Source organism: Trachemys scripta, chromosome 13, assembly GCF_013100865.1.
Source record: "Trachemys scripta elegans isolate TJP31775 chromosome 13, CAS_Tse_1.0, whole genome shotgun sequence".
Classification (NCBI taxonomy): Eukaryota; Metazoa; Chordata; order Testudines; family Emydidae; genus Trachemys; species Trachemys scripta.
In genome coordinates this window covers 39,242,950-39,269,577 of record NC_048310.1, presented here as the reverse complement: position 1 = coordinate 39,269,577, position 26,628 = coordinate 39,242,950, and the positions used below count along the sequence as shown (strand labels likewise).

At 59.4% G+C, this 26,628-nt stretch overlaps 1 protein-coding gene across 5 annotated transcripts in view; it reads left to right on the top strand.

The window, feature by feature from the left end:
- Window positions 1-26,628, top strand: part of RIPOR1 (RHO family interacting cell polarization regulator 1) — a 102,909-nt gene that overhangs the window by 49,839 nt on the left and 26,442 nt on the right. Inside the window, exon 1 of one of the 5 annotated variants that reach the window (XM_034788340.1) lies at window positions 8,663-8,779. The exons of 2 other annotated variants lie outside the window; for them this stretch is intronic. In XM_034788340.1, coding sequence (XP_034644231.1) covers window positions 8,761-8,779 — 19 coding nt within the window. In that variant the 5' untranslated portion in view covers window positions 8,663-8,760. Of the gene's footprint in view, window positions 1-8,662; window positions 8,780-26,628 lie in introns of those variants that run through there. 2 more of the 5 variants (XM_034788344.1, XM_034788343.1) reach the window with 2 other exon arrangements.

Here is a 26,628-nt window from a genome sequence, read left to right as displayed (position 1 = left end):
GGAGGGGACTGGGCGTCGGCGGGGGCAGTGCAGAAGCCCTGGCTGAGGGGCTGCCCATGCCCTAGAGACCTATGCCATGGCTGAGAACCCCGGTGGAAGTGCCACCGGGACAGCGTGCCCGCACAGTCCTGCCCCACATCTGTACCGTCTCTGTGACGTTGTTGCAGACCCATTGCCCTCTGGTACCTATCCCACAGTTCCTGGCACGGCTGTATGAAGCAGTGGCTCCAGGGAGTCCTGGGGAATTGGGGGAGAAGGTGAAACTCCCCTCACTCCCTGGGTACCTCCCCTGTTCCTCACGTTTGCAGGGCTTCCCATCCACTATCGGGATCCCCCCAAAGGGAGCAGGTCCCTGCCAGGCCCAGAGGAGAGCTGGTATGCGCCACAGCAGGGAGAGTTCTGCCGAGGCCTGTGGTAACTGGTGCCGCACGCTGAAGGGCTGGTACAGGAGCAGCCGCACGCTGCCCGGTGCAGATTCACCCCACGCCAGGGAAGCTCAGCTTGGAATGGGAAGACGTCGGTGATCTTGTGTGGATTCAGAGCCCAGAAGCCAGTGCCAGGGAGGGCTGGCGGGAGTGACGGGGCTGGGAAGCGGTGATTAAATGAGCGTGGCTAATTGCGTAGTGCAGGGGGCATCTGCAGGGTCTGAACAGCCGGCAGGGAGTGGCGTAGCCAGAGCAGCGGGGTGGGATACAGCTGAGTCACTGGAAAAGCTCCTGGCAGTGAGATCAGCATGGACCATTCTTCCCAGGCCCAGGGAAATGGGGAAGCCCTGTCACGGAGAGGGCCTGGCCGAGGTGCCGGGAGGCCGGAGAGGGCCCGGCTGGAGGGAACAGTTGGCGGGAAGCACTAGGTCAGAGGCTCCTGCTCCCATGGGCCCATGGAACTTTTCCAGGGGAGCAGCTGCTGCAGATGCCCCGGAGATGTTGCAGGCGGGGAGTGGGTGTGTGGGTCCCTGATGCTGCTGGCCCTGCCCCAGGGAAGTCTGGGAGTTACTAGACCGTTTCCAGGTCTAACGTCCTTGTTCCCTGAAGGTGGCGCCGTTGGCCAGCTGTCTCTGGGCTCAGTCTCACTCTGCAAGGAAGCTAATTAGGCTGCCTGGGCTTTTGCTAGGCTGGGCGTCCCGCTGGCTAATTAACTGGGCGGCATCCTGTGCTGCTGGCCCATTTACTCTAATTGCCGACTCCCCAGAGTCAGTGGCTTTGCTGATTGCGGGGCTGCTGCCGGGCGGGGGAGAGGGTGCTGCTGGGCCTGGGCCTGTCGGGCGTCCTGCCGGCTTTGGGAGCTGCCGGCTGTGTGCAGAGCTGTAGTGTAGCTGCTCGTGGGTGGTGGGGCCCCTCTCCTGAGCAGAGCTAGCGGTGAAGCCTGCCGGGTCGCAGGCGTGACTGTGCCTTGTCTGTGGGATGCCGGGTTTCTGGTTCGGGGAGAGCGCAGGGGTGCAGCCCCAGTCTGGGAAGGGCTGGGAGATCTCGGCTGGCTTGAAAGGCGTTGGTGCGTGCCTGTGCCCAGCAGTGAAATGGGGCGGGGGCTGCCTGGGCAACGGTGCATGTGGGCTGACAGCCTGATCCTCCCGCGCGGCTCTACTGCTGGGCTCCTGCCCACAACACTGAGCCTTGTGGGGACCCGCTCTCCCCAGCCTCGCGGGAGAGGTTCCCCTTACGCATTGTGCCTCCTGGACCTCACCCCCCCCACCCCCCGGCTCTAAAAACAGCAGTAAACAGGAAAGGAGCCGGGAGGGAGGCGGCTTTTCCTTTTCTTCCTGGCTCAGGGCTGGGCTCTTCCTCTTGGGCCCTTCCTCTCTGGAGCTGCGGGGGCAGAGCTGGGGGAGGCTGAGACATGGGGGATGTGCCCCACCATCATGCTCCCTACATGGGTATGGGAGTGGAGGTAGCTGGCTCAACCGCACCCTTTGTTATGGTGGTGCAGCTGACACGGACTACAAGTCCCATAGTACAGTGCTCCTCCTTGAGCCGGCGCCCTTGCTGCAGTGCATGCTGGGACCTGTGGTCCCCATGGGCCGCACCTCCCTGTTAAAGATGGGAGCAGGAGGTTGGCTGTGCCCTGCTGCAGTGATGCAGCTTTCAGGGTCCTATTAGGCAGCTGATGGGCTCTCGGGGTGCCGCTGTTAGGGACACCTCCCTTCCCTTGGCATTGTTAAAGGAGAAACTCCCCACCGCTTAGACCCCTCACTGGGGGCACCGTTCGGGGAGTGAAGTAGGGTTGCCAGGTGTCTGGTTTTCTACCAGAACGCCCGATCGAAAAGGGACCTTGGTGGCTCCGGTCAGCACTGCTGACCGGGCCATTAAAAGTTCAGTTGGCAGTGCAGTGAGGCTAAGGCAGGCTCCCTGCCTGCCCTGGCGCCATGTGGCTCCCAGAAGCAATGGTATATCCCCCCTCCAGCTCCTATGCATAGGGGCAGCCAGGGAGCTCCACACGCTGCCCCTGCCCCAAGTGCCAGATCAGCAGCTCCCATTGGTTGGGAACCACAGCCAGTGGGAGCTGCAGGGGTGGAGCCTGCAGATAGGGCAGCACGGAGAGCTGCCTGGCCGCACCTCCCCATAGGAGTTGGAGGGGGGGACATGCCGCTGCTTCTGGGAGATGCCTGAGGTAAGTGCTGCCCGGAGCCTGCACCCCTCATCCCCTCCTGTGCTCCAAACCCCTGCCCCAGCCCTGAGCCCCTTCCCACCTTCTGAACCCCTTGATCCCAGCCCAGAGCCCTCTTCTGCATCTCAAACCCCTCATCCCCAGCCAGAGCCCTCACCCCCACCCCAACCCCCTGCCCCAGCCTGGCAAAAATGAGCAAGTGAGGTAGGGTGAGTGACAGAGGGTGGGAGGATGGTGTGAACGGGGGGTGGAGCCTCTGAGAAGGGGTGGGGCAGAGACGGGACCTCAGAGGAGGGGTAGGGGGTGCGGCAAAGTTGTTCAGTTTTGTGTGAGTAGAAAGTTGGCAACCCTAGAGTGGAGCTGTTACCGAGGTCCTAGTGGGAGCCAGCTATGGTCACTCAATTAGGGTGAACTGCAAAGAATGGCGCAGCCAAACCCACAAAAGCTGGTGGATATTCCAATACTTAGATTCACCAAGCCAGCATAAAACAGCTTCTTTATTACCTCACTGGTTACTCAGAAATCCAAACAACACAGTTCTCTTAAAGTGATCCAGCCTCAGGCCTCCATCCAGGTACCCACATCAAATATGATGACAATTTCTGTAAATCTTATTTCATCATATAAAAGAAAAGGTTCTACCAATCCCAAACGATCGAACACATTACCTCCCAGGTTAGCGAACGTTTCAGATCTTACCCAAATACACACTACAGCCAATTCTTATTAACTAATCTAACATTTATTAAAAAACAAGAGAGAGAGAGTATGGTTAAAAGCTCACTATGCTTACAGACTTGAGTTCAATTCATTGAGGTTCAGATTCACAGGAGAGATGGTGCGCTTTGTAGTTGCAAAGAGTTCCTTTATAATTCAGTTCATAGCTCGGGGTGAGCAAGCTTTTTGGCCCGAGGGCCACATCTGGGTGGGGAAATTGCATGCAGGGCCATGAATGTAGGGCTGGGGCAGGGGTGTGGGAGGGCATGCGGTGTGCAGGAAGGGGCTCAGGACAAGGGGTTGGGGTGCAGGAGGGGTGCAGGATGTGGGGGGGGGCTCAAGGCAGGGGATTGGTGTGCAGGAGAGATTGCAGGGTGTGGGAGGGTGTGCAGTGTGCAGAAAGGGGCTCAGGGCAAGGGGTTGGGGTGCAGGAATGTATGGGGTGTACGAGGGGACTCAGGGCAGGGGGTTGGGGCGCAGGAGGGATGTGGGAGGGGGCTCAGGGCAGGGGGTTGGGGGGCAGGAGGGATGTGGGAGGGGGCTCAGGGCAGGGGTTTGGGACACAGGAGGGGTGCGAGAGGGCAGGGGGTTGGGGTGCAGGCTCCGGCCCGGCACCGCTTACCTGGAGTGGCTCCGGGGTGGCAGCGGGGCTAAGACAGGCTCCCTGCATGCCCTGGCCCTGCACCACTCCCAGAAGCGGCCAGCACCACGTCCCTGCGGCCCCTGGGGGAAGGGGGACAGACAGAGGACTCCACGCGCTGCCCTCGCCTGCAGGTACCTCCCCCGAAGCTCCCATTGGCCGCGGTTCCCCATTCCCGGCCAATGGGAGCTGTGAGGGGTGGTGCCTGCAGGCGAGGGCAGCATGCGGAGCCCTCTGTACTCCTCTTCCCCACCCCCCCCGGTTCCCCAGGGGCTGCAGGGACATGGTGCCAGCCACTTCCGGGAGCAGCGCAGGGCCCGCGGTGCCACGGGGGTGGCAATCCTGCGGGCCGTAGTTTACCTACCCCTGTCCTCGATCATAGTCAAATGTCCAAATCTCACATTCAGGGCGAACCAGCATAACTGGGACCTCAGTCTTGCAACTCAAACTTCCCCTGATGAAATCTAAGCAGATCTGAGATGACAGAATCAGGACCCAAGGGTCTTTTATATAATTTCATGACTTTTAACAAGTTGGAATTCCTCTGGGAACAAAAGGTCATTAGGATGACTTTGAAGGAGGGCCCTCACTTACAAATTAACATAAGGCCATTTGCTTGTTCCTCCACCACTCTCAGTACATTTCAAAGAGAGATGAATACTGAGATATCCTGTATTTACAGTTCATTTACAGGATAGGATGTTCTTTTGACCTCTGAATTATCAGAATACAGCATAAACAGGGACTGTTGATTACATTGTCCACCCTACTCATACATATGTAAATACACAAAAACACAAACATTATCTCCCCACGTGTCTTCTGTGGGTTATTCATTTTGCAGGATGTTTAACCTTTTCTAGCCACGTGTCACACCCCCAACGTGAGACTGGCGTGGAAGGGCAAAATTGGAGCTTCTGGATACACCTTAAGTACCTTCCATTATTGATATAAGCTGTGTTTATACTAAATTATTTGCAAGGCCAAATTACTGATGCATGCTTTGGCCCCAGCCAAAAACTTAGTCCATACTTTGTGAAACACTTTAGTGATTTCAGGGTTTGGTCTATGTGTTAACTTAACATAGCCATGAATGTTCTTTAGGGAGCACTTACTCTGGTATTCAGCCATGAAGGCGGTGAGGTGTTGTACCTCATTTTCCCTTTGTGCACAGCAGTTCAAACTTGTAGTGGTTTTTCTGCTGTGTACTGTTTCAAGATTAGATACAGACACTCACTGTGAAATATCAGTATCACCAGGCCTTTTAACAGTGTGTGTTGTCATGTAATGAAACAGTATAACCATGAAGGCTTTTACAACATAGAGTTCTTATGTATCACCCCCAACATGTTCGAGGGTTTTTCAGAAAACGTGCAGATTGTACATTTTTACAGGTTTTGGTATCAGCAGCAAGTTAGTTACAGTCATTAGCAAGAACATCGGTATTATCACAAATGTACATTTACAGTCATGTTTGCCATGCCAAGCCTTTGGTTTAGACGAATCATTCTTTAGGTTAGCTTGTTCCTTATCCCTTTTGAATCTTTGTAGCTTTTTCTTGACCTCAGGGTCTTCCTTAACATAGGCTTTCAGTTTAACCACTTCCTTGGGGTTTGGGTATTTTAGGGTTAACCGGTGGCTTTTATTTACAAGGTTTAATCCTTCCCTTCCTCCCTGTCCAGTAGGGTCAAAATCTGAACTCTTTGGTGTAACAGAATCAATCCATTGGCTGGCTGGGTGTGTGCTCTCTGCTAACAGCTACAGGCAAGTCTTTCTCCCCCCAGTCTGTCAGGTAATTTGCATCAACACAGACACTAGCCTGCTTACCAGTTTTCAGATCCTCAACCGTTACCAATCCGAAGGCTGGACTCTGTCTTAAAGAGATACCATCCATTTTCACTAGCATGTTAGACTCAAGGGTCTTTTGTCCGTCCATTACCAACCTCTGCTTCCACATGGAATCAGATGTCAAGTCCACTAAGAGACTCCAAGTCATATCCAAAATATCTGGAGATGAGAGTTTGCCTTCTCTCCCTGTTCAGTTATAAGGTTGTTCTGCTCAGAAAAACCAGTAACCCGATCTCTCCTCAGTACCTGAGTCGCAGACTGCTTACTTAAAGAATCAACACGGAGACATTCATTGTCTCCCCAACAAGCTGGTTAAGTGGGCTCAGTCACTGCCCCTCCCCTCGGGCCATGAGGAGCACCCCGAAAGACCCAGTTCACTTCTGCCCCCAGTTGGCTCCTCGAGGAAAGGTCCCATTTCAGTTGCACGGAGTCCGGCAGTCGCAGCCCGGGAACGTTCCCTGGCGCTGGAGAGGATGTTCATGAAATGCAGACAAGGAAGCAGCTGCCCCCTTGCCAGCTCCCCTTGCAGACTTGCTGCGAGGGTGGAGATGCGGAGTGCCATCATTTTGTCACGTGTCCGGCCTGGGGGAGAGCTGGACTGTGCCCTTCCCTTGTTTCTACGCAGTCCAGAGCCTGATGGCCCATGTGAGGAGAAAGTGTGTTCTGCGTGCGTTGCCTTAGCGATGTAGGGCAGGTCGCCTCGGAGACTGTCCGTTGACTGGAGAGTTAGTGATCCTGAGAGGTCAGATGGGAAGTTGAGTGAGCATTTGGCCGCGTTTGAGTCCGACTGTTGTTAGCACCTGTCTACCTCTGGGGCCTAAGGAGCAGGTGGGAGAAGGAACCTGTATAAAGATCCAGTGCCCTGCCCCTTTCAGTCAGCATGTGAGAGCGTCCAGTCCGCACCCCACCAGGCCGCCTCAAGCACCCCAGGGAACGCTCGTCACTGATGTTGGGTTAAAGGGGCAGGGGCGCTGGATCTGTAACAAAGACCTCCCCTCTCCCACGTGGTTAGATACGGGGCACTGCATGGGGGGTCGTGCAGGCTGCTTCGTTAGCGGGTGAGGTGCTCGGTGCCGTTGTGACGAGCCCAGAGAAAGGCAAGAGACAGATTGGAGACTGTGAAAAACCAGCAGGGACAGAGGGAAAACTCTGTCCAGGCCCCTCTCCATTGTAAAGAGCGGGAGCAGGGCAGCAGCCCAGGCCTGGGTGGGGGGGGCCCATGTTACCGTCTCTGGGTGCTGCGGGGACCAACACGGGAGAGGAGACCGTCTCTGACCTGGGTGCCCCCCAGCTAGGATCAATTATTTCCTGCGCCCACCTCATCTTCCCTGCACCTGCAAAGGGGGATTCTCCAAGGTAGCCCTGCAATGCTAGGTGCATTAACCCTTTGGGGACTGGTTTACCCATTAACCCCTTCCTGCCCCGTCCCTGTAGGCCCCTCTGGCTGCAGAGCAGAGGGAGGCTGTCTCTCATGATTGTGGAAGGCTGGCAAAGAAGCCTTCACCCCGCCTCCAGCTCTGTGCCGCTCACGTCAAACTCACACAGCGCTTACAGGGGCTGTGTCCCTTTGGCGCAGCAGTGACGGAGCATCCAGGATCTCTCCTTTCCTTTGCCCTGGAGGCCTGTCTGGCCCCTCCTGGCTGGCTTCAGGACAGAAGGTGCTGCCCTGTGCGCTCTCAGCCCCAGGGGTGTCTGTAATCCTGCTGGCTGAGGAGCCTGTGTCTATGGGCCTCATTCCCCAGGGTGCCAGGTGCTGGCCCATGAAGCAATGCCGGAGTTGACACAGCTGCATGCTGTGGGCCGGACCGCCCCTCACAGGGCTGGCCTGGCAGGAGGGTCTCGCCCTGCCCCACGGGGGAGCTAGAGCTCACTGCTGGGGTTGGCAGTGTTTCTCAGGTGACCCAGCCTGTGCAGCCCATTGTGTGTGGCACCCAGACATCCAGCCGCAAGCTGCAGCGAATACCGTAGGATAGAGCACGGGCCCCAGGAGGCTGTCGGAGCCAGGCAGGGAGGTTCTGGCACAGGGGCCCGAAAGCTGGGCTTTCCCAGCTGCCATTGCACACGGCCCCATGGCACGTGCCAGCCCTGCCCACGTAGCTTGTGCCATGGGCAGGGTGTTTGTGTCTGTTGATCGTTGCCGGAGCCTGGGAGTCACACACCTGAGCTCTCTGGCACTGGCTCCCCGTCTGACCTTGGACAAGTTCCTTGTGCCCGTCCTTGCTTTCCAGGCCAATATAACCAGGCTTGTGCTCCACTTCCCCCCGACCCTGGCCAGGCTGTGAGGCTCAGCGATGGGGGAAGTGCTTTGAGATCCTTGGAGGGGAGGCGTTCACCAGAGATGGGCAGAGCCATGGTAGCTTTCACGGAGACTCCAGCCCTGGCTGCCACGGGAGGAATTCAGGGGTGCTGGGGAATGGGGAAGCGGCCTTCCCCTGAGGTAGCCCTGCACCAGGAGCTCGACTGGTTTCACTCTTGTTTCCCACTCATGCTTGGCGCCAAACGGTGGCGCCGTGCACAAGGGGAAGGGAAACCACACAGCACAGGGAGCCCGTGCCCAGGTGTGTGCTCTGCCCGGAGCCCCAGCATCCTGTGGGGGAAGTGGGGGGACAGGTTGAAGGGTGCACTCTGGAGGAGGCTGGAGCAAGCAGCGGAGGGCTGGGGGCACCGTCGGTGCCTGTCTCAGCCCCCCGGCCATGGCGGCGGTGTGGTTGGTGCTGGCGGGGCGCTCCCCTCCCTTCGGAGGCGTGGGTTTGACTCACTGCTTTGGGAGCAGCAGGAACCATGCGGTGATGTCAGGCCTTGGGCAGGGGAAGCGTGGGAGGAGACTGGGCCCGGCTCAGCCGGCTGGGGAGTGCGGAGCAGAGCTGGCTGCTGCAGGCAGCCCCAGATGGCTTAACCTCCGGTGAGCGAGGGGACCGGCAGCCGCTGCTCCCTGGCACTGTTGCCCCAGAATGAACGGCAGATACAAAGGTACCATGGCCCACTTAGAGCCCCCTCTGCCCTGCGAACCCGCTGTGCCCGGCTTCCCCGCAGTGGGATGCCCACCCCGGCCCGGGTGGCTTCCTCCTCTCACTCTTTCTAGTGATCCAGTCTGGACACAGGCGCGAGCAAGGCAAGGGGGGAGTGTGCCCTGTGCTGCGTGACCTGCCCCCCTGCTCCTGTGCTATAGGTCTAGAGGGCGTGTGTGGGGCTTGAGGTTTCCCTGGAGATATGGACAAGCCAGAGAAGGACGATGGTCCTGTCTCTAGATTTAGAGAGCTGGGGTCTGCTCCTTCTCTGTGGCCTTGGCGAGTCGCTGCCTGGTCTGTGCCTCAGTTTCTCCTCTGTAACCTAGGTATAATCATACTTCACTTTGTGGGGGCAGGGAGGCCCCATCATTGTTTGTAAGGTGCTTAGAGCCTCACGGGACTGGGGCAGGATGGCTGGGCTGGGGTGCTGAGTGTGTGCTGGACAGCCAGGTGCTGGCTGCAGGAGGGGGCTGTGCGTGACACTGGAGTAATGCTGCATGGTCCCTACTGCAGCCGGGATACTGTGATGTAAGGGTCTGGACCGGCCCCCGGTACTGGGTCTGGGAGATGCACCAGCTCGCTGCCAGTGTGTCGGTCTCCCGCCAGCTGTGGGGCGTGGTGCCTGGCGGGCTGGGCTCCCGGCGGCTCTGTGGGGCGTAGCGCCCGGCGGGCTGGGCTCCCGGCGGCTCTGGGGGCGTAGCGCCCGGCGGGCTGGGCTCCCGGCCGCTCTGTGGCATAGCGCCCGGCGGGCTGGGCTCCCGGCCGCTCTGTGGCGTAGCGTTGTTTCTGTAACTGTAGTGTTGTGGTCTCTCACCTTGGTGAGTCGATACTGTGGTGGTCGCCCCTCCCCCGCCATCACTTTGCCAAGTACACCACTCGTTCCGGATAGTGAGAGCCCCGAAATAGACAGTGGGGCGCAGGCTGGGAGCTGCGGTGGTGCCACGAGGTTGGCTGGCACTGCTGCTGGCTGGGGTAGGTCTCTCCCCACCGATAGCCCTTTGTACTCTGTCCCTCCGCTGGGCACCTCAGCAAGGAGACCCCCTTGCTCACTCGGCTGCTCAGCCCAGCTCCGTGGCCAAGGTACCGCACTGGGACCCCTGCACAGCCTGGAGAGGTGCACTGGGGGGCTGGGGGTCAGTGAGCTGGGCTGGCGAGCAGCAGGGCCCCTGGCTGGGGGTATAAAGAGCAGAAGCAGTGCTGAGTCTCAGCGTCATGGCACAGACAGCAAGTGGCAGCCCTCTGCCAGGTACCGGCCAGGTGAGGTGGGCTGAGACGGGGGACTGGCGAGGGGTGGGGGGGATGCTAAGGGCTCCATCAAGGAGGTGGCAATGCCTCTCCCACCCCACCCTGCCGGGGTAAGCTGTGGGGACAGAGAAGTTCTCTGAGCTCTCTCGGCTCAGGCTCTGGAAGGCTGGTCTGGGCACAGCACAGGACCGGGCCTCCCCTGTGCCGTGGCTGCCAGGCCCAGGGAGGGGCAGGGGCTGGGTTGCCCCCGTGGTGGTGATGGCGCTCGGGGCTGGTGCCCTGGGTGGGGTGGGGGTAGCGTCCCATGGGCCCTGCCCTCGCGCCGTGAGCAGGCTTAGCCGGAGTGTTTCCTATGGCAGGCTCTTCCGGATGGGCACCAAGGGCTCAGCAGTGCTCAGGAGGGGATGAGCCCGGCTGGATTCACGCCAGCTCTGCCTGCCTGCGGGGCTCAGACCCAGATCCCAGGGCTGCTCAGGGTCCTGGCAGTCCACTCTTAGAAAACATCTTCTCCCGGCAGCTGCAGGCATGGGAGATGCATGGGAGTGCGTATGTCTGTCTGCATGGGAGTGATGGGCACACGTGTCTGTCTGTCTGTCTCAATCGATGGGGAGGGCCTGGGGTGTCGATCTCCATTGGCGGGGGGCTGGGGGGGAGGAGCTGCGGTTGTCTGTCTCCATTGGCGGGGTGGGGGGCTGCGGGTGTCCGTCTGTCTCCACTGGGCGTGTGGGGGGGTTGCTGTGCATGTCCCGGCAGACGGGAATCCCTGTCTTTTGGCAGTGCCCCACGGGCGAGGGAGGTTGGCTGAGCCAGGCTGGCTGCTGCAGGGCAGGGGTCAGTGGGCTGGGGTGGAGGTTAGAGGGCGGCATAGCCAGGGCCTAGAACCACCCCCAAGGGCCGGTGCACGGTCCCCAGTGTGTGTGTGCAGCTGGCACCGGGGGAAACCCACCCGCTGAGTGGATGCAAACACAGACGGCATCACCATGGCAACTGTGGGCATGGGCCAGTGCTGAGTAACAGAGACCGTTTCCTTGGCAATCTGGAAACCACCCCTCCCCCATGGCTTCCACCTTGTTTTTCCCCCCAGCTTCCCCCATGTGCAGCCATGTGGGTTCTAGATCCCCTCCCCCACTGCTGCCACCTCGGCCCTCCCGATGTGCCAGGCTCTGGGCCCTCCTCCCTGGCTGCTGCTCGTGGCAGTCGGGGTCCCAGCACGGGGCGCCAGGCTAGTTTCAAAGCAGGGTGGTGCTGGGCCAGGTCTCTGTCGGTTAACTCAAGTGCCGGTGCCCAGCCGCTGCTGGGCTTGGAGAGCAGAGTGCCAGCCTGTGCGCACTGCTCTGGGCGTGGTCTCCAAGGCCCCCTTGGCTGTGTGTGGTGCAGTGCGTGGCCCAGCCCTTGGCCTGGCGTGCCCCTTTGCGCAGCTGTTTGGAGGAGTAAACAAGCACTTCCGCCAATTCTTCAGTTTCGGCGCTCCTTCCCCTTCCTGCCACCTCCCTGTCAGTGCCCTGAGTGACCGGCCACAAACCCACGCCGACAGGAGGGCGGGGACCTCCGGTACTGCCTACTGCGCCCGCCCTGCCCGCTCCTGTCAACCCCCCGTCCAAGCGGGTCGCAGCAGCGGGCGTCTTGCTTGGGTGCAGTCCCTTCCGGGCCCTCATCGTTGCCAGGGCGGTGAACTGTGAGCTCACGAGCGTGGGCCGCTGACGCCATGGCTGTGAGCTTGTGACCTCACGCCCAGAGCCAGCCGGGGTTGCAGGCGCCAGTGACTGCAGAGTGTGTCTTCCCGACGCCTCTCATCCAGTGGGACTTTCAGTGGGGAAGGAGGGGATAGGGTAAAGTTTGGTTGTGGGGGAGGCAGAGGGTTCCTGCCAGACAGTGCTGTGGGGTGCTGCGTCTCAGGCTCCCCCAATGTCTGCACACACCTGAGCCATTGGCTCTGGGTTCTTCAGGGGCCCTCTCCTTGCGGGAGACACTCCTGAGTGCCCACGGCCCCAGCATCTCCCATCTCTGGGAGGAGATGTCTGGGGCCTCTGAGATCCTTGATAATGGCCTGGATTTATTAGGCAGTTGTGACTCTTCTTTGACTCAGCAGAACTTTCTCCTCTGCCCCCATCTTGTGCGTTGGGGAGGGGAAGTGTGGGGGTTGCTCCCCTCGAGGAAGCCAGGGTGGGATCTGTCGCTCCCCTGCCCTCTGTGACCAAGCAGTAGTTCCTGGATCCTGGTTGTCAGGACCGAAGGGGGGGCAGCTCTGCTTCCTGAGTGACTCCAGCAAACCATGTCGTGTGCTCTTGGCAGCCGGCCTCGCTGGAGACTCTGTCCCCAGAGCTGCGTCAGAGGCTGGCGTGGGGGCTTGAGGTGTGTATATTGCTTAGATCCTGGGCTGCGCTGACCTCCGTGAAGCTGCACAAACAAGGATGCGAAGGCTGAGATGGGCAAGAGGCTTAGGGCCCAGATTTAAGGACGCTTCCTCCAGCTCTTTCCCTTGGGAGGAGTGATGCAAGCAAAAGTGTCTTTAAACATGCCAAGGGGGGCATGGGGCAGTGAGCTCCCAGCGGGGGCTGCAAGGGCACTGCCTGCAGGACACACATCTGCCCCTGAGGTTCTGTGCCTTGTGCCCCTCTAGAATGGCTGAAACTAGCGAGATCAGAAAGGAGACGCCCCTTCCCTTGCCAGCTCTGTGCGTTTACTCTGCACAGGACAGTGTGGAGCCAGGCCAAGTGTGCAGCTGCACTTCCAGCCATGGGAGCATGGTGCCATCTCACTTGTGCGTCACTGTGCAGGGGAGCTCCCGTCACACTCAGCCAGAGGGTGGGCAGCAGCAGCAAAGCAGAAACGGAAGAGTCAGGCGGCATGTGTGCAGAGGGGAAGTTGGGGCGGGGGGGACACGACTGATCTGAGACTCCCCCTCTCCCCCCCGTAACCCGTCAGAACATCTTCGTGGGAGCGGAAAAATCCTTCATGTCAAGAAGGGATTTCAAACTTCAGGCCCTTTCCCGGCGCTGTTGATAAATCCGACTGCAGCCGCCCTGGGTTAGTGCCTGGGAGTCGGAAACAGAAACCAGCTGAGACTGACCCAGCTGGTTTTGCTACCCGCCCTGAGACCTGGAAAGTACATTGGATTCAGCATTCTTCCTGCCCCAGTCATCTCCATGACGCACCAGGCATCAGCACAGCGTCTCCTCTTGACACTGTAGGGGGGCAAAACTGGCTGTTAACCACGCCTCCATGCGGGGGGAGAGCTCATGGAGCTCTGGGAGGTTGTAAACGAGGAGCATTTGCTCCAGGCAGGTCACTGGAAGAAATAATTGGGGAATTGTTCAGTTCCTCCTCTTGGGGCCGTGCAAACAGCTGGTAACATCTGCCACCTCTGCCCTATTGGCTCCCGATCTGGGGAGCGTTGTCTGGCATTGAGTGGGGACTGACATGGGACTCCTGGGTTCGGTTCCTCACACCCTGCCCTTGGGGGAGTCCCACGCAATTTGTCAGAAGTGGTCACTGATTCTGATGCCCCCATGAGAGCGCCTGGCTCAGTGCAGCTGCTGCTAAGCCGTGCTGAGCTCTCGCAGCTCCCACGATTTAGGCCGAAGACGTCTCGCGGTGGGCTCCCAAATCGGTGGCCTCTTCAGAAAAGCTGTGCCTCGGTTTCCCTATCTAGGCCATGGGCTCACCGCCAGCATGTGCCTGTGAGGTGCGTTGCAGGCTAACCAGGGCTTGGCAGGCGTTCGAGAAAGGGCAAGGGTTTGTTGGCACCGACTATGGTGGGTATGGCTTAGGCTGCAGTTTGATGGGCACACCCCAGTTTGATGGGCAGCTCTGGCTTGGACACCAGAGGGTCTGATCATTTGAAACCGGAGGCTCAGTAAAAACAGCCCCCACTGGGTTCCAGCCGCTGATCTCCAGGCACTCAACAATGGAGGGTGGGACCATTATCCCCATTTCACAGATGGGGAAACTGAGGCACTGAGCAGGGAAGTGACTCGGCCAGCAGTCCATTGCAGAGCAGGAGCTAGAGCCCAGGTCTCCTGAGTCCAGTTCAGTGCTGTGGCCGCTAGGCAACACTGCCACCCCCACCTCCCCAGTAACTAACTGCAGCCCCCAGGAGGGACACTTACCCCCGAGTGTGAAGCTTTTTGAAGCACTGGGACCCCAGGGCGAGGGGCCAGGCCAGCCTGTGCTGTGCGTCCTGGTTACCACCTTCCTGTCGCTGCCCTGCTCTCTGCCCTTATGACAGAGACACGGGTGCCCACCCTGTGCCCCGGGTGCCATATAAGGCTTTAGCTGTCACTGCCACGTCTGTGTGTGCTCTGGAGTGCTGGCACCTCCCTGCCCGTGGTCCCCAGCCTTCTCTGCTTCCCTCGGTGACAGTGGGCTTGGGGAGCAGCGCGAACACGGCTTGCGACTGGGCACCATCACCTCCGCTGCGGCGTCTGGGCATGGCGGCAATGGATGCCCAGAGCAGGCGCACAGGGAGGGCAGCCACCGGCGGGAGTGCGATCAGGGCGCTGGGGCTTGGGGAAGGTGGTGTCTGAAGAGTTCTGTGCTGGGCATATGCAGGGCAGAGAGGAGCTCTGGGCTTGTGCCCCGAGTCACGGGTGCCGGGGTCTGTTCTCTGAATGCTAGGGGGAGAGCTGGTGACTGGGTGCCAGTGGTGCCCTCTCTCCTGTGTGTGCATCTGTGCCTGGGGCAGGGCAGGGGTGTCTGACTGCCGGCCCCCTCCTGCCCCTGGGAAGAGCTGAGTGAGGCGGGCGGGGGGAGGGCTGCCAGTCCGCCCCTCCCCCGGCAGTACCAGTCACTGACACTCTCTGCAATGTCAGGAATGTGCGAACACTGGGGCTGTCCCACCTACCTGAGGAGACCAGCCCTTGGTGAGCCGAGGGCCAGGGAGATCCCCTGGCTGGGTGCACTTGTGTATGCCTCTCAGGGCACATGGCCTGCCTCCCCTCTGTATTTTAGCCCCAGCGTGGCTCGCTCTGAGGGGCTCCCCACGGGGATTGCCTGACCTCGCGGCGCAGTCCCTGCGGGGGTGCACTGGCTGCGTGACCGGCCTGGGCGCTGCGCTGCATGGGAAGGTAAGAGCATGGGCTGGGAGACCCTGTGAATGTGCCCCCTCTGTGCCCCCTCCATGCCCCCATTTCCAGTGATGCCAGGGCCCCTGTCCATGCAGTCCCACATCAGCCCTGCATGTGTCCGTGTAACTCCCAGCAACCCCTTGGCCTCCCTGGGAAGTGCGACTACCCACCCCTCGGGGCTCTAAGCCCTTCTCCCCGATAGGGGAACAGGGTCTGACTTGGAGGCTGAGCCGCCAGGCAGCTAAGGACGCTCTCGGCTCGGAGCGTGGTGGGGCACTCGGTGCCTGGTATTCTTGGGGGTGTGCCAGCCCCAGAGGGTGCGGTGGGAGTGGGAGCCGTGTCGGAGCTGGCGGGAGGTGAAGAATCCTGTCTGGGCCGCAGCCCTCCCTGTGAGACCTGGCCCCACGCGTGCACCAAGCGGGGCAGAGTGTGTCTGCCCTGGGGAGGAGGCGTGGACAGCAGGGTCAGAGTTCCAGGTGCTTTGAGCTGTACCCGTTTGTCCCGCTGACTGGTGGCAAATGGGGACAGGCTGACACCCATTGGGTCCTGGCGGCCTGCTGGCTTGGCTGGCTGCTGGGTTCTCCCGCGCCGTGTGGGCCCTCTCTTGACTCAGGCTTTGGCTGCAGTCTGCACCTGCTTGTGGCTTGGATCGCTGCCTCCTTGGCAGAGCCGGGCAGGAGCCCCGTGCTGGCTGGCTGTGAGCTGTGCCCATGGCAAGGGGCAGCCGGGGGAGAGTGGAGCCGACTGGCTCCGCGCTGTCTCAGTGCTGGGTCCCTCCTGCGCTGGCTCAGGGGCGGATGGGAGGGTGAGCAGTGTTGATATTGAGGTGCTTTGAGCTAAGCTTTGGCCTCGATACCTTCCAGAAACATGCCTGGCCCATGGTTCGCTCGGTGCCAAGTGCTCCAGGGACGGCCCTAGCCAGACCTAGCGCAGCCAGCAATCCGTTCTTGGGCCCGGTGCACACGGCACCCTGCTGCAGCCAGGGTGTGCATACGGCACGTCACTTGGGCTGCCCAGCCTGGAGCCCGGCTTCGGCAAGTCGGGGCCAGGCCCAGGTCTAGATGGAGGGGTTGGGGGAAGGTGGGAGCAGGTGAGATCGCCCAGCCGGGGGGTTATTCCCAGCCCCATGAGCTGGCATCAGCTCAGTTGGATAACCGTTGGGCGTGAGAGGTATGTCCGGGCAGCTGGAGTGAAAGCACGTGGCCCAGCAAGCAGGGCCTAGGCAGGGCCAGGGGATGGAGCAGGGTGGAGGTGCAGTGCGTGTGAGGCAGAACTGAGAGGAGAGGCTCAGCAGGGGTTACATGATGGGGATTTCCTGGTTTCATTGTGAGCGCCTAGCTGCCCCAGCCCCCCCCTCTGTGCTCGGCGCTGGACAGAGCTGGAGCAGAGGCAGCCACTGCCCCAAAGTCTCAGTGGAGGGGAAGGGGCAGTAAGTGGTACAGCAGGCGGCTGGGGGCAGAGGAGAATGGAGTCCACCGATTGCTGTCCCATCTGGAGTGACTTTTGTGGGCATCCTAGCGGCATTGCCCAGGCAGCTGGCAGAGGGGGCCCAAGCTCGGGGTGCCCTGGCTGAGCTGGGGGTGCATGCTGGAGTCTGGGAGTGGGCGAGAGAAGGGGAGGGGACCCCCCTCTCCTGGTGCTGGAGGTCCGGGCTGATACGAGAGTGGCAGGATCTGCCACGTGAAGGGGCTGCGTGGGAGCGGCAGCAGCAGGGCAGAGCCCTGGGCATGTGCCAGCAGCGGGCATCTGGCTGGGGCTCACGCCTTCCTTCCCGCTCCCGCCCTGGCCTGGGGAAGGAGCGCCCGGTGGGAAGGGCTGCTGGCTCCTCGGGCAGCCCAGAGTCCCTTGCTGCAGGGCTGGCATGTGGATGTGTTGTATTTAAAGTACTGCACAGGATCTTTTCAGGGGGAATAAGGCAGAACGCCACATTTATTAGTAATACATGTATTCATTAACACTGTATTATATGCATATAATATATTACACTTGCGCGCACACACACACACACACACACACACACACACACCCCATTCCGTCTTGTTGTTACCAATTAGTTGCTCCCCTTAACTTCACTGGCCAGGTGAGTTAGATGGGGGAGGGGGTGGAGCCGGGCTTCTGCCGATCCGGATCGATGCTCCCATGTTGACAAGACGAGACCCGGGGTCCTCTGCAAGACACCTCACTTTTATAGCAGCTTTCCTCTTATGCAAATCTATACCAGATTTGAACTCTGTGTCTGTGTCCATTGGTCCTTTGTGCTGCTTTCTTTTGAGTGTTGTCCCAATGCTGCAAAGAGGGTGTTTCCAAAAGAAGGAGCTTGCTTCTAACCCCCGAGGCCGTCAGTATGTCTGCTTGTCTTTAATGAGCCCACTTGACACGTTTTATTGTCCTTGGGTCTGGCTCCCAGCCCCTCTCCAACAGTTTAGGCTGTCTGGAGGTGCTGCCTTCCATGCCTTGCTCATCCACACCTTATTCATTCAACAGGGCAATTGATTAAGAGTGGGGGGGGGAGAGCTCTTGTTCTACTGCTAGCAAAAAGAAATTTTTCTTCTATCTTATTCTATCCTTAGGGGCTATAATATTATACCAAGGGCAATGCAAAGTTTCTAAATGAGGTTTAGATACAAAGTTCCATGAAAACAGAGGTCACACGTGGGTAGACCCACCACAAGGTTAGAGAATAGCTCAGTGGTTTGAGCATTGGCCTGCTAAACCCAGGGTTGTGAGTTCAATCCTAGAGTGGGCCATTTAGGGAACTGGGGTAAAAATCTGTCTGGGGATTGGTCCTGCTTTGAGCAGGGGGTTGGACTAGATGACCTCCTGAGGTCTCTTCCAACCCTGATATTCTATGATTCTATATGAAGAGGCACAATGTAAAGACATATGAAAATTATCAGAGATTGATCTACAGCTGTCCCGCTGGGCAGGCAGAACTGAAATGGCTCCGTCCACTGGCTCCAGGTACCAGACGGAGCCGCCTGAGGTAGAGGAATGGCTGCAGGGGGGCATTGCTCTGGGCACATGGAGAAGGGGTGGGCAGAAGAGAGGGGACTGGCTGTGCCCCCTTGCACTCTGCAGGAGCGGGTGGCGGATTCATGCCACCCCAGGCCAGAGTTGTGCAGCTGGCTGTGCTGTGGGCAGGTTCGGGCTGTGGGCGCGATGGGCTGCCGGCAGCCCTGTCGGTGGGAGCCATGCTGCTGTCGTGGCCCCTGGTAGAGGAGGTGGAGCCAGACCCATCCCATGCCCAGACCTGTATATAACAGCGGGCGGCAGCAGCCTGGCTCGCTCTGCCCTGAGCCGATTAAACGGCCCCCAGAGGGTAATCTGGGGCCCTGCAGGTGAGCCGGCCTGCTTGGGATTACAGCTCCTCCTTAATGAGCTTAATTGGGCCAGCGTTGCCCTAGAGACCGGAGGGGGTTGGCGCTGCGCTGGAGAATGGGCCAGGCAGCTCGGCTGTGTTAGCAGCCTGCCCAGGCTGGTCGTCGGGGACCCGTCCTGCCCGGCTCTGCTCACTGGGCCTTGCTCTCGCCGTGGGAGCACTGGCAGTTAACCCTTCAGCGCTGCGTGGCAATGCTCCCCCGATGGCAGGGCAGCCAGGGTCACTAAGGACCGGGCCGGGGCCCGCCAGACTAGCCCAGAGCCAGCAGCTGAACAGGTGTGTGCTGGGGTGGGGCTGGTTCTGTGTGAGCAGCTGGGGGGGTACAGGGTGCTGCAGCCAGAGGTCTCTGGAGGGCGGGCTGGGGCCCTGCTGGAGTGGGGTGCCCAGTGCAGCACAGTGGTGCTGGCATCGCAGGGCAGGGATGGGGCTGGGGCTGGGGCTGCATCCAGCGTCCTGCAGACGCTCTGAGCTCCCTGTTCAGGCAGCCCCGTTGGGATGTGTCTGTCAGAGAGGGTGAGCCCAGGGAGAGAACCTCACTGGTGGCAGTGTGCCAGGTGTGCTGAGGACCCATCCCCGTGCCAGGCAGGCCCCAGTGGCTGGCCCCATCAGTGGCTGGAGGGTTGGCACTACCATATCGCAGTCTGGGTCCCTTCCCCCTGCGCGGGGGGCAGTGTTGTGGGTAGCTGACCCCCCCATGGCTTCCTGCCAGTTGGCACTGTGCCCATGCCCCCAGTTGCTTGGCTGCCCCCCGGGCGAGAGGACTAAAAAAAGGAGGAAATGCTGCATAAGCCAATTAGGGAGCCGAGGAGTCCTGCGCTGGGCCCCGAGCGCCGCCCCCTCAGCGCGTTATCCCTGCCCCATCTGTTCAGCCCCTCTGCTGCTGGAGCCTTGGCCTCCCCTGCATGGCTGTGTGAGCAGGCGGGTGCCCGGGAGAGGGAGCTGTGCCCCTCCTGGAGGAGATCTGGCAGCCTTCCCCTCCAGGCTGCGGCTGCTTGGGCTCCTCTGGCCCTTTGCATGGCCATTCGGGATCGGGTTGGACACCCACCTGCATGGAGTCGTTTGGGGGTGAAAGGGGCCGTTGGTGCCAGCAGCTTCTAGAGCAAACAGGAATCTCATGGCAAGGCCCAGCTCTGCCAGGCTCTGGCCACAGCCACGCTGCCCTTCAGGACTTGTCTTCCTCCTTGCGGCTCCCTCTGGGGCTCCTTGCTTTGCCATCTGGTGAGGTAAGTGTGAGCTGCCATCCCCTGCGCCTCCACCCACGGCCTTGGGGGAGCTGGGCTGCCCCAGCAGACACTGCGACCTGGGCACTGCCATGCCATGGGGTGAGCGGTCACCCTGGGGCCTTGTTCTGTAGCGGGAGTGAGTGTCCCCTCTCCTGGGCACTGACACGGCGCTGCCGCCAAACCCCAGGGCAGCCCAGGGGCTCCTGCTGGAGGCAGCAGGGCTGCGTGTGGGACCCTGCTGAAGGGTGGCTGGTGAGCCAGCCCCCGGGAACGTGGGCCTGTGAGATGCAAGCTCCTGCTCGGACTCACTAAAGCGTCCCTGAGCTGCGGTACCAGATGGGAGGCTCTCGCAGTCACTCCTCAGCAGGGCAGCGGCCGCCACTGGGGGTCCTGGCTCCGGTTCGGTTCAGTATCTTCACAGATTATTTGGATTCGGGCGTCAAAAGCGCACTCGTATCTCCTGCGGGCCATACCACGCCGGGGGGGGGGTGCACTTTAGAGGGCAGGATTAAATTCAGAATGAGCTGGACAAACTGGAGAAATGGTCTGACATCAACAGGACAAAATTCACTAAAGACAAACGCAAAGTGCTCCAGTGAGGAAGGCCCAGTCAGTGGCACACATACCGAGTGGGAAATGGCTGCCTAGGGAGGAGCACTGCAGAAAGGGATCTGGGGTTATGGTGGTTCACAAACTGAATATGAGTCAGCAACCAAATGTCATTCTGGGATCGATCCCCATCCGCAACTGCTGGTAGCCGATATCGCCAGTGGCCGGTGACGGGACACTAGATGGGGAGGGCTCCGAGTTACTACAGGGAATTCTTTCCCAGGCGTCTGCCTCACGGGTCTCACCCACATGTGCAGCGTCTAACTGATTGCTGTATTTTGGGGAGGGAAGGAATCTCCCCCGGATCAGATTGGCAGAGACCCTGGGGTTTTCTTCCCCTTCCTCTGTAGCCTGGGGCCTGGGTCACTCGCTGGGTTGAACTAGAGCAGTAATTTCCTCCTTTTTTCATTTGCGAACCCCTACAAAATGTTGAATCTCCATTCAGTGCAGACCCCTTTGTGAAAAAGCCACCCCCCAAGCGATGTAAGTTACACCTGCCCAAGCGCCAGTGTGCCGCAGCGCTGTATCAGGGTGAGAAGCGTTACCGCTTCGCGGGAGGTGGAGGGTCTCCTGCCATCATAGCAGCTGTAATGATTCTAGTGTGGACTAGCCCTAGGAGTGCTGTACAGCAAGGCACGAGGAGTAATTCTTCTGCCTCGAGTGATTGTTCCTGTCTATTCCAAGCAGGTGCGTGCACATGGCGCGCACACCAGCCGGAAGATTCTCCCCTAGCAGCGTCTGTAGGGTCGGCCTTGGGGCGCCCTGTATAGGGGCCTGCTGACCCTCCACCCCCTCAGTTCCGTCTGACCGCCGGTGACGGCTAGCTGGAACTTTGCTCGCTCTTGCAGCAAGCATAGCAGTGTCCCGTTTCAGTGTATATAAAGTTTCCTCTCTTAGTTTAGAGTTAGTGCTAGTCGTAGATAGTTAATAGTCGTTGGGGGGTTCCCCCAATGTACTCGTCGCCCCGCTGGGGCATGCCCAGGTCCCCAGGGTTTAAACTCTGCAAGGACTGCGGGAAGTTTATGCCAAAGAGTGACCCGCACTCTTCCTGCCTAAGGTGCCTTGGAGAGAGCCACCAGAGAGACCGGTGCAGTATCTGCAGGGGATTCCGTCCCAGGACTCTTAAGGACAGAGAGCAGAGACTCAAAGTGCTCCTGATGGAGGCGGCCTTATGGCCACACTCGGACTCCGAGTTGCCCAACCTGGTGCCCAGCACTTCATCCTCGGTGCGCAGCGCCCCGGCACCGCTAACAAGACAGGAGGCCCAGTCCAAAACCTCTAAGTCCCAGCACCGGAGAGTCAGGACACAGAAAATCGGCCTCCGTGAGGCACCGATCACCATCTCCGGTGCCCGCTAAAAAGAAGAGGCCGGTGAGGGGCCGATCACCCCACCAGGACCTTAAAAGGCCGGCGGCGTCCACAAGTGCAGGGGGACAAGCTGTGCCACAAACTCATCCTCCCATCGCAGTACCGTGTGCTGCAGGCCCCTGCTGAGACTGAGGGTACAGAGGAAGGCCCTTTGCAGGTGATCTCCTCCTCTTCCTCTCCGGATGAGGTGGTCGCAGGAACTTCACCAGCACTAGAGGACAACCAGGTGCTTCAGCAGCTACTTAACCGTGCAGCCCAGAGCCTGGCGATCCAAGCGGAGGAGATTGAGGTGGATGTGGATCTGGTAGTGGACATCCTGGCCCCCTTGGGCCCATCCAGGGTAGCCCTACCGTTGATCAAAACGATAGCCGATACGTCCCGCACTCTGTGGCAGACGCCAGCTTCGTTGGCCCCTATGGCCAAAAAGACAGAGAGGCACTACTTCGTGCCCTCCAAAGGCCAGGAGCACCTGTATGCCCACCCTCCCCTGGACTCTCTGGTCGTGGATGCGACCAACCAAAGGGAGCGTCAAGGCTTCCAAGGGTCTACACCGAAGAACAGGGAGGCCAAACAGTTGGACCTGTTTGGCAGAAAGGTGTACTCAACAGGGGGACTGCAATTACGTATAGCCAACCAACAGGCTATAGTGAGCCGGTATGGACACAGCACATGCTCAGCATTGTTCAAGTTCGCTGAACTCCTTCCCCAGGAATCGTGAGCAGAGCTCTCAGCCCTGGTTGAGGAAGGGAAGTTAATTTCCCGGGCATCCCTCCAGGCAGCCCTGGATGCGGCGGATGCAGCCTCCCGCACACTGGCGAATGGGCTGGTTATGAGGCGGGGAGCCTGGCTTCAGGTCTCAGGCCTTCCACATGAGGTCCAGCAGACCATCCAGGACCTCCCCTTCGAAGGGCCCATGCTCTTCTCCGAAAAGACGGACAAGAGGCTACATAGCCTAAAGGACTCAAGGGCTACCCTTCGCTCGCTGGGATTGCACACCCCAGTCACCCAACGTAGGCAGTTCAGGCCGCAACCGGCCCCACGACCTTACCAGCCTCGGCACCGCACCGACGCCTTGCAAGGCGAGGCAGGAACGGCAGAAGGAGGCAACAACAGCCCTCCGGCCAGTCGTCTGGCCAGCCAAGGCCCCCATCGGGGCCTAGACCCCCAGTTTGAGGGTACGGTCGGGGACGACCTACCAGTCAGGACTCGGGATCCTACCAACCCTCCCTTTTTGTCACATCTGTCCCCATTCTATTGTGCCTGGTTGTGACGAGCAGGGAGCGGGGCAGGGAGTGGGGCAGATTGGGGGTGTGACAGAGCAGGGAGTGGGGCAGATTTGACCTGGGACTGTTGCAGGGGGGTTGCATTGGGGATGGGGGACTTCCCTTGAAGGAAGCTACCTGAGCTGTAACCTGAGCAAGGAGTGGGGTTGGGAGAAATAACACCTTCTGGCCGGGAGACTGAACAAAGGAGAGGAGGAGCAGAGGGGAGGGGGGAGAAAGCAGCTGGAGGAGTTTTGGTTTGGTTTCAGTTTGGGCTGGGTGGTGCAACGCAGGGAACCCCAAGCTGGGGTCTAAGCTCCCTAAACCCCCCAGAAGGACTTGATTGAGGGGTTCTGGTTGTACCTACACGCTCTGCTTGGGACTGTGTTCCTGTCATCTAATAAACCTTCTGTTTTACTGGCTGGCTGAGAGTCACGGTGAATCCCAGGAAGAGGGGTGCAGGGCCTTGACTCCCCCACACTCTGTCACACTGGTCCCGAATCACATCGGACAGTTGGGTGCTTCGCATGGTAGAGAGGGGATATTCTATCCAGTTCTCCTCCCTCCCGCCCCACCAGCCCCCCTCCCTGTCCCTCTTCAGGGACCCCTCTCATGGGCAACTTCTAATTCAGGAAGTGCAGTCCCTCCTCGTAGCAGGGGCAGTGGAGGAAGTTCCTCAGGGGCAGGGGCTTCTACTCCTGGTATTTCCTAATACTGAAGGTGAAAGGAGGCCTCAGACCTATTCTGGACTTGCGGCATCTGAACAAGTTTGTAAAGAAGCTCAGGTTCCGCATGGTCTCCCTGTCCTCCATCATTCCCTCCATGGATCCAGGGGACTGGTACGCCGCCCTTGACTTGAAGGACGCGTATTTTCATATTGCAATAATCCCCCAACACAGGTGTTACCTCAGATTCATTGTGGGCAACGCCCATCTTCAGTTCACGGTTCTGCCTTTCGGCCTGTCAGCAGCCCCGAGGGCCTTCACAAAGTGCAGGACAGCCGTGATAACCTTCCTGCACAAGCGGGGGATTCAGGTGTTCCCCTACCTGGACGATTGGCTCATCAAGGGCCATGCCAAGGCACAGGTGGAGGCTCAGGTGATCTTCATCAGACTGACCTTCCTCAAGTTCGGCCTCCTGCTGAACGAGGCCAAGTCCACCCTATCCCCCACCCAGAGGTTAGAATTTATAGGGGCAATTCTGGACTTGACACACGCCAGAGCGTACCTGCCGGAGTCCAGGTTCCGGTCCAGGTCCGAAATCATTCTCGGTCTCCAATGCTTCCCAACCACCACAGCAAGAAACTTCCTCAAGTTAATGGGTCATATGGCTACGTGCACATATGTGGTAAGCCACTCCAGGTTCCGGCTGCGCCCTCTCCAGGCTTGGTTAGCGACCATGTGCCGGCCAGGGACGCCCTAGTTTCTGTGGTGACACTTCCCCGAACGGTGCTGGATTCCCTCCAGTGGTAGCTCGACCCGCAGGAGGTCTGCGCGGGAGAACCCTTCGCCAGCCCCCAGCCCTCCCTATCCTTGGTAACAGATGCATCGGATCTGGGGTTGGGGGCGCATCTGGGGAACCTCAGGACCCAAGGCCTTTGGTCACCAGAGGACCTTTCCTTACACATCAACGTCAGGGAGCTAAGGGTGGTGCGTCTAGCCTGTCTGACCTTCAAATCTCACCTGGCGGGCAGGTGCATTTCAGTCCTCACGGACAATACATCGGCGATGTTCTATATCAACAAATGGGGGGGGGGGGGGGCACGCTCCTCTCCTCTGTGCCAGGAAGCCCTCGCGTTATGGGATTTCTGCGTACAGAACGCAATTCGCCTGTTGGCTTCCTACCTCCCGGGGGAGCAGAACGGTCCTGCGGATGCCCTTAGCCGCTCGTTCCATGGTCACGAGTGGTCCCTTCGCCAGGATGTAGCACGCTCAATCTTCCGTCTCTGGGGCTATCCCCAGATAGACCTGTTTGCCTCGAGAGAAAACAAGAAGTGTCAACGTTTCTGCTCTCTTGTGGGGAGCAGTCCAGGGTCTCTGACGGATGCCTTCCTCCTCTCATGGGAAGGTGGCCTGCTTTACGCCTTCCCCCCGATTCCCATGATTCACTGGGTACTCCTCAAGATCCGCAGGGGTCATGCTCGTGTCATCCTGATAGCGCCGGCGTGGCCGCGCCAACACTGGTATACATCACTGCTGCACATGTCCACACGGGCGCCCCTCTTGCTATCCCTGCTCCCAGACTTGATCATCTCTGCCATCTGAACCTGGAGTCGCTCCACCTCCCAGCCTGGATGCTCCATGGCTAAACCCTGTGGAGATGCAACGCTCTCAGCAGGTCAGGCAAGTCCTTCTCGGTAGCAGAAAACCCTCCACCAGGGCCACATACATACGCTTCTCCATCTGGGCCAAACAGCAGGGTCAGGCTCCATTGCTCGCCCCGATCCCTCTCATTCTGGACTACTTGCTTCATTTGAGACAGCTAGGACTTTCCCTCTCTTCGGTTTGGGTCCACTTGGCGGCCATCTCAGCATTCCACCCAGGAGCAGAAGGTGGTTCAGCTTTTGCAAACCCATTGGTTTGTCGCTTCCTCAAGGGCCTGGACAGATTGTTCCCGCATACTCGACAACGAGCCCCGGCTTGGGACCTCAATTTGGTCCTTTCCGCCCTCACAGGGCCTCTCTTCGAGCCCCTGGCTACATACTCTCTGTTATCTCTCTCATATAAGGCTGCATTCCTAGTGGCTATCATCTCAGCCAGGAGGGTGTCGGAACTCAGAGCACTGACGTCCGAGCCTCCGTACACTGTCTTCCACAAAGACAAAGTCCAACTCAGGCCACACCCGGCGTTCCTTCCGAAGGTGGTCTCCCAATTCCACATGGGGCAAGACATTTTTCTCCCTGTGTTCTACCCTAAGCCACACTCCTCCGGCACGGAGCGTAGGCTGCATTCCCTGGACGTCCACAGGGCCCTGGCATTCTATATTGAAAGAACCAAACCGTTCAGGAAATCAACCCAGCTCTTTGTTGCCGTGGCCGGCAGGATGAAGGGACTCCCTGTCTCATCACAGCGGATCTCCTCATGGATCACAGCCTGCATCCGAGAATGCTACGGTCGGGCTAAGGTGCCTGCCCCGCCAACCACGGCCCACTCCACAAGGGCACAGGCCTCCTCCGCGGTGTTCCTGGCTCAGGTCCCGACACAGGAAATATGCAGAGCTGCCACGTGGTCCTCAATCCACACATTTACGTCGCACTATGCCATCACGCACCAGGCCAGAGACGATGCAGCCTTCGGCCGTGCAGTGCTCCAATCCGCAGTGAACTCCGACCCCACCGCCTAAACTCAGGCTTGTGAGTCTCCTGCTTGGAATGGACAGGAACAATCACTCGAAGAAGAAAAAACGGTTACCTACCTTTTTGTAACTGTTGTTCTTCGAGATGTGTTGTTCATGTCCATTCCAATACCCACCCTCCTGCCCCTCTGTCGAAGTGCCGGCAAGAAGGAACTGAGGGGGTGGAGGCTTGGCGGGCCCCTAAATAGGGTGCTATGGAGGCGCCACTCAAGGGGGCGCCAACACCGACCCTACGGACACTGCTAGGGGAAAATCTTCCGGCTGGTGTGCACGTGGCACGCACACACCTGCTTGGAATGGACATG